Genomic DNA, 13,436 nt, shown 5'->3' with positions numbered 1-13,436 from the left:
GGTGAAAGTGGTCATTATGTCCTCCAGCAGCCTAAGCCTATAGCAGCATAACTACACAGATAGTGATATCATTTTTGACACTGATCTGACCCACATACAGATAGAACTCAAGCAGAGATAATCTCAAGGTGAAAAGAAGTTTATTATTTCCTAAAATCCTACAAGGAAGTGACAGGAGTCTGGTCTCACCAACTGTGCGGGGAAAAGAGCAGGTAAGAAACAAAGACGGCAATATATATATATATATATATATATCATAAATAATGGTTATTGCTCTTACTAGAGGGTGAGCGGGATCCGCCAGGGGAGACGGAGTTAAGGAAACTGAAGTAGAGTTTACAGCACTCGTACTCTCCGTGGGGAGCGAGCGGAGGGTGAAGCTGAAGTTATGTTGGAGGGTGGACAGGTCTGCAGGAGGAGTATGCTTGTCGTAGAGTAGCATAGGTCCAGTGAAAGATTGAAGATTGCTCGGTCCTGGAGGGTACGCAGAATCCAGACAGGTAATCCAAAAGCTCCAAGCGCTAGAGGAAACAATTTGAGGGTTGTTGCACACACAGGTTACAGATACCTAAGGCGAAACACGTGTGTCAGAAAAGACCGAAAACAGAACTGATCAAAAACCAGAAAGCTGGCTTGAGCTGGTTACCACATAGGCTCAACACTCAGGCGACGAGTAGCAGGCAGCCACGGCTTCAGTAGCGAACACAGCAATCAGAAGATGGAAAACACCTGTCCACGTTCCTCCTGTAGCTTCGACACCCTCTGCTGGACGAATAAGGTTGGCAGTAAGCAAAAAACAGACAGGCTCCCAGATCCCAACAGATAGCTTCAGTTGAGATTATTTAGTTAAACGGCGCTTATTTACAACAATGTCGTCTCAAGGAACCCCACAAAGGGTCCCACTGATGGTCATTGTTATACTAAAAACCACAAGAATCAGGATACCTCCCTCTGTCAGACTGATTATAACCATTGGAAAAGAGAAGGGGTCATACAGGTAGCAGAAATGGAGGGTGTGTTTGCACCTCAACCATAACTGAGCCGGTTTAGGCTACTTAACATGTATATATCCCTACTATTTAAGTACGACATTATTGTCTATCTCTGAGATGCAAAACATAAACAATTTACCTTTCTATTTGATGCTTTACTTCAGTTATGTTCTAACATCAGCATATTATACAGGACACCTGTTGAATTTGTAATGCCTTGTTTGTTCCTAATGCGCATGTTGAACTCCCATGTCATGAAAATCCTACATTTATCTGGACTAATGGAGAAGAAACGTTTATGGGTATCCACTCTGGGAAAGAGGAACACAAAAACTGAAGTAAGAGATGAGCTCGAGAGACACAATCTATCGGACGCTTCTTTCAGGGTTCTGCTGCTTAAAAGCTGTTTGCTGGTTAGACCAGATGAATATCAGCTGTGTGGTTGCACCTGGCAGGAAAAGGTAAGAGAGGAGGAAAACCGCACAAAGATGACACAAACCTCTGTTCAGCTCCGTGGCATGGCGAAATCGCATACTGCTACATATAAAGGTGATATCAGAGTAAATGGTCTCAACAATCCTGTCAAGAGGAGCATAGTGATGTCTAAGAGAAAAAGGGAATACATTCAAATTATGCTTCTTCAAGAAACACATCTGTCCCAAGCAGAATATTAGAAATAATACAACAAAATGTTTATTACAGCTCATTCAAAACAGGTCATAAAAGAGGTGTTGCAGTTTTAATACACAAGTCCCTACATTTTGTACTTGAGCAAATACAGAACAATGAAGGAAGGTACGTACTGGTGCAGGGCAAAATAGAGGGGAAATGTGCACTCTTCTGTCTGTTTATATGGCCCCCACTTATTTCATACCCTTCCTGCGAAAAATCTTGGAATTGATCCCTTCAGAGTCAAGAGGGGTATTAGCTTGTGCAGGCGCATTTAATGCAATATTGCATAAAAACAACACATCTAATAATAAGAGGACAGCCACACAAAGTAAACTGTTAAGAAGGGCTTTGTTGACATTGGTTTACTGGATATCTGGCCAGAGATGCACCCAACCAATATAGATTTTACCAACTTTTCTCCCCCTCATGCTGTATACTTGCAGATTGATCTCCTTTTGGTTCTCAGGAATAACAGACACAGAATAAAAAGCAGTGAAATCGGTACAAGAAACTTGTCAGACCATGCACCAATATACTTAACATTTAACCTGAACACAAGCTCAAAAAAACTGTATGGAGACTAAACACAAGTTTATGAAACAACAAGAATGTCATAAAAGAGATAAAAGCAGAAATAATACATTTCTTAGAATTAAATGACAACAGACAAGTTGACCGTAATATTTAACGGGACACTGAAGGTCGTTATATGAGGCAAGTTCATGTCATTAAGTGTGGTAATAAAGAAAGCAGAGGAAAAACAACAAAATGAACTAGAGAATACATTAAGATTTGGAAAGTACGCACACTAAGACTAGTTGTAACAATACTCTGTCACAATTCCAAGAGACAAGGAATACAATTCTGGATATATTTAAAAAAGAAGAAGTTGAAATTTATTTGATCTGGGCGCATTCTTTGATCCTTCCCAAATATTAAAACGTATTGGAAGGATGTTTTAGGGAAAACTGAAAAAGACAATCACTCAGAAATGGCTCCAACATGACCCACCGTCACTGAAGGGTTGGTTGAAACTGATCGAAGAGACCCACAAATTGGATTTTACTGTTGTGATTACATCCAGAGCTCTACACTACAAGATGGGTCAAATGGACCAGATTCCCTAGAAGTTAATAGTATAAATCATTTGTCAGATGTTGGAAATGGTGAATGCTGCTCAAACAAAGTTATCCAGTATATGGAGCCGTACCAGTATTTATTATGGATATTATCCGTGGAGGTTTTTTTGGGTTTTTTAGAGAATAATAATTAATAACTGTTGTTGACATTGTTTTGTTGCTTTCTAGCTGTAAAACAGAAAACTTTCAATAAAAACAAAGTTTCAAAAGAAGAATCAGAAGAACCTCTTGTCTTGAAGTCTCTGCAACTTTTAGACTGTTCAAAGTTTATTTTGATAAATAATAACCATAATGTATCAGAAATCTTCTTTGCATCTTTAAACTTGCTGGAAATAGGAAAACATCATCTTCAGATGCATTAATTTATTAATTTTATCTGGCAGACAGGTTTATCTGCTTTTTTAAAGACAGCCGGACATTTTATTTGCCAAACGTACTATTTTACATCTGATCCACCTGGATCTCTTCCTTCTTGTTGCCTGCAGAATGAAGTCTTCATTCATGAACGAGTGGCTAAATTAAAAATGAACCTCTTGTGTTTACCGGCAGCAGGTGGAGTCATGATTCCTCTGCCTTATCCAGCTGGAGGTTTTGGTTGCGGCTGAAACCGTTCCCATTTTACGAGCTGCCGGGGCGTTGCCTCCATTAGAGCTGTGGTATGTTGAAGAGACGGAGGTTAACAATGACTGACAGCAGCTTCATGGACAGAAGAGGCTCTTCTTCATGACTTCTGCTCAGTAGAAGTATGTTTAGGGGACAAATTACAGGTTGGAATGCAGAAGACAAGAACTGCCCCAGGTTGGCACCAACTGATGAGGAGGTTCTGCTCATAAATAAAGCACATACCAGTTTCATGACTCCACACAGTTTTTACACCCACTGAATAAATACAAAGATTCAGTTCAAGGGTTTTAGGTATCAGAACAAATTAAATAATTACGTGTTCTTTACCTGGTTCTGAAACTCTTAATTAATTCAACATCAAGTGTGCTGGAAAATCATCTGATCAGAAACATTCATTACCTGATCCTCATCAGTGTCAGCACCTCTGTGACTACAAGAGCAGGGAAGATTGTGTTAACAGGAGGTCAAGGAGGACAGGAGGTAGTGGACATCCCAGGAGTGATAAAATGTCAGAACGTGTAATGCTCAAAAAAACCAAACAAAACTAAAGCTTCAGTTCAGACTCTACAGGTTAGCAGGGTAAAGGTTAAAGTTCTTGACAGGACAATTAAAAAACACTGAACAGTTATGGATGCGTTATGGCCGAAAGTTACAAGGCGAAAAATTGTCGCCTTGTAACTAGATTTAAATTCCTTCAGTCATCTCAACTCAACAGTCATCTCAACAATCATCTGAATGAGGTTTTTATGTGTTTATTGAAGGATTTAACTGCAGACAAGTTTAGTTTTTAGAAACTCAAGTTAATAAAAGAAAGTTCTCAGGTTTCGGGTTTTCTTATGAGAAACTCGTAGAGCTAATGCATTTATATCGTAAATAATAATAAGAAATGTACCATTTGATACAAACACTATTATTCACAAAATATATTTTCTAAACATATTTATTAATAATAATTGTGATGTTGAGCCTATGCCTTTAGATATGGACAAAAAAACCAATGACCACACGATTCTTTTTATCTGGATCTGTCTGGTCCCCTTAGAGAACTCTGTTGCTTTGTTTGTGTTGTTCTTCACTGTGAGTGCAGTTATTCTGAAGCTTGTTAGCTACCTGATGTTATGAAGAATAATGAAGAATTACCAGGTATTATGTTTCTTTCCATCTCACCTTCAGGTGTTTTTCAAAAGCTGAATGTCAAACCAGAGCAGGAGGCCTCCACAGCCTTATCTAGACAAGCTAATCATGGGATGCTCCATTTGTAATGCGCTGCCCAGAGGTAGATTTGGGTATTGCTAAATATTTTGTATAAATAGTTTGTTTGTAATTTTACTATGATGATACTATGATGTCATGTAGCAGGAGCGTCCAGTATAAAGCCTGGAGGAGAAGCTCCTGCTTGGTTGTGCAGTTTGAACCTCAAGAGGCCCAGAGTGTTGGGGCTCCATAGCCGGGGGCCTGCTGCTCTCTGGAAGGTTGATATATTTCTTTCCCTTAGATTAGTTTTAGTTTTTGTAGATATTTTTTTTCTTTACAATCAGTTCTCTGCACAGAGCAGTTTAAGTTGCTGGGGAGAATTTCAGCACCAACAGAAGTTTGAAGACCTCCTTACAAAGCTTGGCCAAGTTGTACAATAATAACATTATTATTATTAAACTTTTTATCCAGACAAAACCTTTTAAGTCCAAAGGGTAATAAAATAATTATCCTATTAACATTTTTTAAGCAAACTGTTCAACTTTGGTACATTTGTTTTTAAATTAAACAATTTATTTGACCTCTCATATATTCATTAGAACATTTAGAAATTTGTTTTTCCTTTTTCTTAAAGTATTCTTGGTTCTTCGCCTGGTGGTGATCAAAGGAATTACAGACACAACAAACTGGATTTTGTTAATGACTTTTATTTTTCAAGCACCTTAGCAGAATTAGATTTTTGGGTCAGTTTCTGCAACAACTGCTCGAGCTCAATTGGCCTCCTGTGTGGAAGTGCTCACCACCTTTCCATCCACCATCACCTCTTCTACAACGACGTACCTGGTGGTGGTGGTGGTGGAGGAGGAGGAGGATGAGGAGGCAGCTGTGGAGGCGGCAGTGGAGATGGTGGAGGCTTTGGAGGAGGAGACGCTGTAAATGAAACAAACAGGACAATATCGCTTTTAATAGATGCAAACGTTTAGAATGTAGCTCAGCTTAAAATATTTTCTTGTTGAATTAATTATTTAAATTCCTGGAGGATGAAATGTTGGACCTGAGTTCATAACATTTTCTATGACCCAAATAAATCCTAGAAAAAATTTGATTTTTGTCAATACAAAATTAGAAATTTGGAGAAAATGGTAAATATACTGAAAAATGTAAAACGAACCAATTTAAAACTTTCTCCCAAAAGCAAATAAACAACAACAAAAACAAACATTTACAATATTATGAATCTAATTTAAATTATCAGTAAAAATTAGTAAGGCAATAATTAAAACAATTTTATAGAAATGTATGGTTCAACTACTGATTATGATAGTGATTTTAGTAATTTAATGTAGTTTATTTTCATTTATTTGCTGCTTCTTTGCTACTTTGCAGCTTTATGTTTGACTTTATGCAGATGACGTGCTGCTATTTTTCTGTTTTCTGTGATTTTTACATGTTTGATAAAGTAAAAGTGTGTTTATTCTGTAAACTTTATTCTCTTTGTTCATTTAGGTGCTTTAAAGATGAACCAACACTACTAAAGCTCATAGTTTCCTCCTGATACAAGATTCAGCAGAACCTTGTGAACAGAATCTATTTTTATCGTGTTTTCACAAGCTGTCTGATCAGATTTTGCTGTTGTCTTTAGTGTATTCTTCTGACAGTTAATGGGAGAACTTTAACCGTATGATCCCCTCTCACCTGCCGCCTCCCTCTCCATCCAGGAGCCTTCTGTACTCTGCGATCTCCATCTCCAACCTTGTCTTCATGTCTAGAAGCATCTGGTACTCCTGTCTCTGCCTCTCCAGGTCGGCTCTCAGCTGCGTGAGCTGCGACTCCAGAGACAAAACCTGGTTCTGGTAACCGGCCAGACGCATGGAGTAGCGGTTCTGAGTCTCGGCCACTGTGCTTTCCAGGCCGGCTTTCTGTAGGAGACAAAAGGGACAAAAGTTACCCTTTGTCTTGCTTTAATCATGCAGGTTTGCAGTGGAGTGTTTGTTGCACCTACCATGCTGAGTTGTGCTTGCAGCTCAATCTCCAGGCTCTGCAGCGTCCGTTTTAGCTCTGTGATCTCTGACTTGGAGGTCTGGATAGTTTCAGTGTGGGTGGTGACTTCTTTATTGAGCCCTTCTGACTGTATGGAGAAATACCATAAGTATGAAATTAAACTATAATGAAAGAAGGGCCATGTCCCCTGCTGCCAGCTGTTCGGACATTTTACCCCATTTCACACTTAACCTCATGATGGAGCTACTTTAGAACCCAGACGAAGTTAAGTTTCATTGAGTGCATCTCTGTGAAAACAGAGGAAATTCTCCATATTTGGAGCAGATGGGATCAATCACACAGCCATGTTGAAAATAACCCACATGAATACCAGACACCTCACCTTGCTCTGGAACCACCCCTCTAGTTCCCTGCGGTTCTTGGCAGCGACAGCCTCGTAGTGCTCCCTCATCTCCTCCATGATCTTGGTCAGGTCTTCCCCTGGAGCAGCATCCACCTCAACGTTCACCTGTCCACTCATCTGAGTGCCCATTGCCATAAGCTCCTGCAGATACCAGCATATTTACAACTCCATGAATCTGTTCTAGACCACACAGAAACATTTCCATGAGATCTCAGAACCCCCTTACCTCCTCATGGTTCTTCTTCATGTAGATCAGCTCCTCCTTTAGGCCTTCAATCTGCATCTCCAGGTCAGATCTGGCGAGTGTCATTTCGTCCAGGAGCCGTTTGAGCCCGGCGATGTCGCCCTCCACAGACTGACGCATGGACAGCTCGGTCTCGTACCTGCAGGAGATGTGAATACAGTGTTTCTGGACCAATATCTACATGAAATTAAGCAGGAACGCTGTGATGTTTTTTGAACCTTTGAGCAGTTGTAACCTTGAAATGGACTTTGCTGACTTACTTCAGCCTGAAGTCATCGGCAGCCAGCTTGGCGTTGTCAATGGAGAGGTAGATCCCACCGTTGAATACAGTGGCTAGCTGGATCTGGGGGACGAGAAGGTCCAGTTTCACTTGTTTTAAATCCATGCAGACACAATTTATAATATCAGCACTATGTTAAGAGTAGTTAAGGATCTTTATCTTTATCTGACCTGAACTTCTTCATTTTTACTGATGTATCTCTCAGAACCTCTGTGCCAAGTTAGAATACTTCAGTTCAGCATCACTGCCTACCTTTCCCTGCAGTTCTGCGATTGTGACAAAGTAGGCACTGTAGTCTTTGGAAGATGGTGAGGTCTTCTTCTCCAGGAACTCCCTGATCTTCTTCTCCAGCTCTGCATTGGCTACCTCCAGTTTGCGGACCTTATCCAGGTAGGTGGCCAGACGGTCATTCAAGTTCTGCATGGTGGCCTTCTCATTGGCAGAGATGTTCATGCTGTCACCACCACCTGCTCCACCGCCTGCTCCACCACCAAAGCTAAAGCTGTAGCTGGCTCCTCCAGCTCGACCACCACCACCACCTCCACCGCTGCGGCCACCACTGTACATGGACATGGCAGAGGAGGAAGTGGACATCCTCATGCCACCAAACCCGCCGCCGCTCATTAAACCTCCACCGCCGAGAGACCTGGTGGTAAAGCTTGTCATGGTGATGAAGGATCAGGAGGTGTTTGAGCTTCAGCTGCAGAGGAGAGAGTGGAGATGTGAGAGAGAAGTTGGTGTTTTATACTCTTAGATGGGTTGCAGAGGAGGAGGAAGATGGAGAACTGAAGTCAAACAGGGAGGAGACACCTGTCCTTTAGGTGTGTCTGAGACATGCAGTAACCAAACATTATCAGAAACAGAACAGCTCCAGCGTGCCAATTTCATTTAACATGAAAGGAGATGAGAAGGGCCAGTTCAGACATGGAAAACATTAACCTCAAAACACTCCAGGAATGACAATCCGCAGACCAAAGTGAAAGGAGTGACCTGTGTGGCTTTGAAGGAGGTGCCAGAAAGATTTAAAGATTAACCTTCACGTTAGACCACTTCTGTCATCATTATTCTCACATAAACAGCCAAGGAGAGGCTGAATGTTCTCCTGTCAGAGTTGGAAAACAAAAGACCAAAGACCACAGGGATTATCCTGCTCAAATGGGCCCACTCTGCCGAGAGAAACAGTTTCTGTGAGCAAAGAGGTTTGGTTTTGATCCAGGGTTGAACAGGTGTTTCTGCTGGAGCAGTAAAATATCTCTGAAGATGTTCTGATCTTCAATTCTGGTGCTGGTAATCAGAGCTTTGGAGATTTATATTTATTATCTTATTGTTCCAGCATTAGTAGGTGCAGGCATCTTCTAGTGAGATTTAATACATTAAAGATGATCCAAGTGGTGCATTTAAAACAAGAGTGATCCAATTAAGTGTTATTCATTTGTATTTAAAACCACTAAATCAGTAGTGAGCCCAGGGCTCTTCACAGGGAAAAAGGGCTTAAATTCCATAATCCCATTCAGTCATCAGTCAGTCAGTCATCTTCTATATATATGGCATATTCTCATTCAATTAAGTTTATTTATATAGCGCCAACAACATGTTGTCTTAAGACACTTTACAAATTCAAATGAGTCAGCTACATCCATTCTAATTAGTCCTAACTATCAAACAGTGCAGTAAAGTTCAGTTTATTATTTAAATTGGTTGAAAAGTTTTTCTATTCAAGGAAACCCAGCAGATTGCATCCAGTCAGTGACTTGCAGCATTCGCTCCTCCTGGATGAGCATGTAGAGACAGTGGACAGTCACTGGCATTGTGTCATTATTCCAGAATTATCCAGAAAACATGGACTACATGTTTTATCCAGAACTCCTTTCACCGACTCGCTCTGAGTGTCATTTGCGTTTCCTGCGACTCGTTCCTAGTCAACATGTCTGTGTGACACCAGAGGCAATCAGATGCATTGATTGACTGATCATCAGTGTGAGTGCCTCTAAAACAGCCAGTGATGGGAATAACGGCGTTAAAACAAACGGAGTTACTTTTTTCAGTGATTAGTTATCAAATGAATAACCTTTTCCATCGGTACAACGCTGTTACCGTTACCGACAATTAAACGGGGTGTGTTATAAACTAAAGCTACTCATTAAAACTAGTCATCTGTCGTGGCTCTCAGCCACAGGAGCTAAGCTTGTTTTCTGTGGTGAAGAGAGGAGCAAGGGTCAAGACCATCGCATAACTAATGATGATTGGCTAAGATAGAGAAAGCTTTCATTGTTAGCCAATCAGAGGCAGTGTTCACTTTATACACAAACCACAGACGCACACGGCTGCCCTGCTCAGGCAAAGTAGCTGCAACAATGGCGGGTCTGGGGGGAAAAATTGTGTTTCAAAGTGGAAGTACAGACACTACTTTATTCTCCTTGAGGTAAAAGGCAAGAACGTACATGTGAAGTAAATGTGAAAAGTTTGGTGTAAGTACTTGTCTTTGTAATTCCACTTTATGCTACTGGCTTCTAAAACCAATCTAAATTCGTAGTCATATTTAAACTTAAAAAAGTAACGCAATAGTTACTTTTATAGTGGAGAAGCTCAGTTACGTTTTGGGAACTATGACTAATTACTTTTTTAAAGTAACATGCCCAACACTGGTAGCAGCTGGAGTTTGGTCAGTTTGCTGCTCTGGAGAAGCTAGGTGTGTGTTAGTGCAATGCCAGAAAGGAAAGATAACAGCAATGACCTGAGAAAAGCAGCTGTTGCTGCCATCAATCTGGGAAGGGTGGTGGAGTGCTGATGATGTGGGCATGTTTTACAAACTGCGGTTATGAAGTTGACCATACTTTGCATACCAAAGTATTTAGGCTGTCTGTCTGACAGCTGAGGCTTGATCCAAACTGGGCCGTCAAAAAATAAGAAAGGATTAAGGTGCTGCAATGGTCTAGTCAAAGTTCAGACTTCAACCTAACTTAAGTACTGAGATGGGACCTACAATTAATTTCTCCACAGAGTTTCGAGAGACTGGTAGAGTTATTCAAAACCCTGTGCAGAAAGGTTACTGCTGTTGAAGGAGGTTCTACTGCTACTGATGGAGGTTCTAAAAGCTGCTGAAGGAGGTTCTACTGCTGCTGAAGGAGGTTCTACTGTTACTGATGGAGGTTCTACAAGCTGCTGATGGAGGTTTTACAAGCTGTTGGGTGAGGTTCTACAAGCTGCTGAAGGAGGTTCTACAAGCTGCTGATGGAGGTTCTACTGCTGCTGAAGGAGGTTCTACTGATGCTGAAGAAGGTTCTACAAGCTACTGATGGAGGTTCTACAAGCTGTTAGATGAGGTTCTAAAAGCTGCTGAAGGAGGTTCTACAAGCTGCTGAAGGAGGTTCTACAAACTGCTGATGGAGGTTCTACTGCTGCTGAAGGAGGTTCTACTGCTGCTGAAGAAGGTTCTACAAGCTACTGATGGAAGTTCTACAAGCTGCTGATGGAGGTTCTACAAGCTGTTAGATGAGGTTCTAAAAGCTGCTGAAGGAGGTTCTACAAGCTGCTGATGGAGGTTCTACTGCTGCTGAAGGAGGTTCTACTGCTGCTGAAGAAGGTTCTACAAGCTACTGATGGAGGTTCTACAAGCTGTTAGATGAGGTTCTAAAAGCTGCTGAAGGAGGTTCTACAAGCTGCTGAAGGAGGTTCTACAAACTGCTGATGGAGGTTCTACTGCTGCTGAAGGTGGTTCTACTGCTGCTGAAGAAGGTTCTACAAGCTACTGATGGAGGTTCTACAAGCTGCTGATGGAGGTTCTACTGCTGCTGAAGGTGGTTCTACTGCTGCTGAAGAAGGTTCTACAAGCTACTGATGGAGGTTCTACAAGCTGCTGATGGAGGTTCTACAAGCTGTTAGATGAGGTTCTAAAAGCTGCTGAAGGAGGTTCTACAGGCTGCTAAAGGAGGTTCTACAAGCTACTGATGGAGGTTCTACAAGCTGCTGATGGAGGTTCTACAAACTGTTAGATGAGGTTCTACAAGCTGCTGGATCAGTCTTTTGTGAGGTTGAATTGACCTCATTCTCAGATGAATGAAGTCGCGTAGTTTACTGTTTACTCTAAATGCTCCACAGGAGATCCAGTTTGGCTCACACAGGATGAGTTCAGATGTTGGTTTTCCCTTCAGGATAAATCCTAATCATAACTAATTAGTCACCTAACACCTAATTAACACCTAATTTAATTTTAAAAGATCTTGTAGAAGAACATTTTACAGCTCTGAGGATCTTCTGATGGCTGGCATAAGCCGTTTTAATGGATGTGGATCAATAACATCAGTTAAAGATTCACTAAGATGTTTCTGCTGTGTCAGGCCTGAGATGTTAAAGCTGCTGTATATAATTATATTTGGAAGCTCTCAGAGATTTCTGCAGAACTCTGTCACGAACTTGTAGCAACATGAATCACACGAGCTGCAGCAGCAGCTCCACCACCATCCTGCTGTATCGTAATGTTTTTAGTGTGGTTAGGGTGTAACTGAACACATTCCCATCATCTGAAGATGCTGCTCCCAGCCTGCAGGGAAAACTGTCAGAAACAAAGACAACACCCAGGTTTTGGACTTGAGCCTGTGAGCGCCATGCTTCACCTGAACAGAGGTGGCTGTCGGACTCTCTGACTGTTCAGGAAGATCTTCACGAAGAGAAATTCAGCTTTAGTTCAACCTTCAGCCATCAGGATGGACACACAGAAAGTTCTAGATAACAGAAAGTGGTTCCAGATGTCAGTAAACAGGAAGCAGCTGCTTAGATCTGAGAAGAAACGACAACTTTATCTCATACAGTGAACAAGTATCACAAACATACAAAATCATCAGACAGAACTATTGGGTTCTTCGGAGCGATGCATCGCTTTGGACATTCTTTGTAGGTCTGCTCACTGTTTCATTTAGAGGGGACTTGACAGGAGAAGGTGGTGGGAATGTCTCCTCTCCCTTAAAAACAAACAGCTGGGCTCAGGTAATCTTCTGGAACATTTAGGCTGAGTGTCCAAGCTGCACTGCAGCGACTGCTGCCATGTGGTGAAGATGAGTAAGTTTCAGGAGGCATGAGATGTACAGAGGACCAGGGACATTCAAAGTGTTTGTCACAGAAGTGTGGGAAAACATGGTCATTTGGTGTGTGTGTGTGTGTGTGGTAAAAAGCCAAACACACACACTGCAAATAGCAATAACAAGTAATTCTTTACTTTGCTAAAACAATCCAACTAAACTACCAAGCAGAATTAAAGAATAATGGAGACTAATGGACTATGTACAATATAAACAAGTTGATTAAAGATGATTGGAAATTATGACCAAAAAGAGTGATGCAACATTACCATGCAATGTTTATGTTTGAGAACCAAGGATTATCTTGAAGAATCTGGAAGTGAAGTTAAATTAGTCTTGGAAATAACTTAGACAATAATCAGCAACATTTAGACAACCATTCACAATGCAAGATCAGATAAAATATTATTTTAATAAAATAATGTTTTAAATAATGATCTGCTGAATAAAACCAACCTCCTGGATGACTAATTCTCAACGGTGTCTAATTAGCTGCCTTTATTTATTAAAATAATATTTAAAGAAATATTATTAAGGAGATGGTAAAATAATATTAAAGGAAATATTATTTTGACACACACTTTAAAAATACCGTCAATAAAAGGGTTAAAATGCATAAGCATGGACAGCGCGTTATGGCCGATCTTCTGTGTTTAAGATCACCCTTTAAATAAAGTTTTTTTTTACTTTAAAAGAAACACAAACACAGAACACACAAACTGAGCACGTGGTGCTGAGCAGATAACCTGCTAGCACTAAGATAGCTGAGTTTCACACAAACAAAACTTCATAAAATGAAAACATTTTTAAAT

At 40.8% G+C, this 13,436-nt stretch overlaps 1 protein-coding gene across 1 annotated transcript; it reads right to left on the bottom strand.

The window, feature by feature from the left end:
* Positions 1-5,308: 5,308 nt before the first annotated feature.
* LOC124862245 (keratin, type I cytoskeletal 13-like) lies at positions 5,309-8,278 on the bottom strand. Its single transcript, XM_047356064.1, has 7 exons — positions 7,802-8,278; positions 7,530-7,612; positions 7,252-7,408; positions 7,005-7,166; positions 6,624-6,749; positions 6,317-6,540; positions 5,309-5,551 (listed from the first exon to the last, which is right to left on the bottom strand). Exons 1-7 carry the CDS (start codon positions 8,213-8,215, stop codon positions 5,392-5,394), a joined length of 1,326 nt encoding a protein of 441 aa, XP_047212020.1. The 5' UTR covers positions 8,216-8,278; the 3' UTR covers positions 5,309-5,391.
* Positions 8,279-13,436: the final 5,158 nt, after the last annotated feature.

This window comes from Girardinichthys multiradiatus, chromosome X (genome assembly GCF_021462225.1).
Source record: "Girardinichthys multiradiatus isolate DD_20200921_A chromosome X, DD_fGirMul_XY1, whole genome shotgun sequence".
NCBI lineage: Eukaryota > Metazoa > Chordata > Actinopteri > Cyprinodontiformes > Goodeidae > Girardinichthys > Girardinichthys multiradiatus.
This window is presented reverse-complemented; position numbering and strand designations above follow the sequence as displayed.

Coding starts and splice junctions, on each gene's coding strand:
- LOC124862245 (XM_047356064.1), bottom strand. CDS start 8,215: ATGACAAGCTTTACCACCAGGTCTCTCGGCGGTGGAGGTTTAATGAGC. Junction 7,167..7,251: donor TGAAGAAGAACCATGAGGAG/GTAAGGGGGTTC, acceptor TGGTATCTGCAG/GAGCTTATGGCAATGGGCAC. Junction 5,552..6,316: donor GATGGAGAGGGAGGCGGCAG/GTGAGAGGGGAT, acceptor TTTCATTTACAG/CGTCTCCTCCTCCAAAGCCT.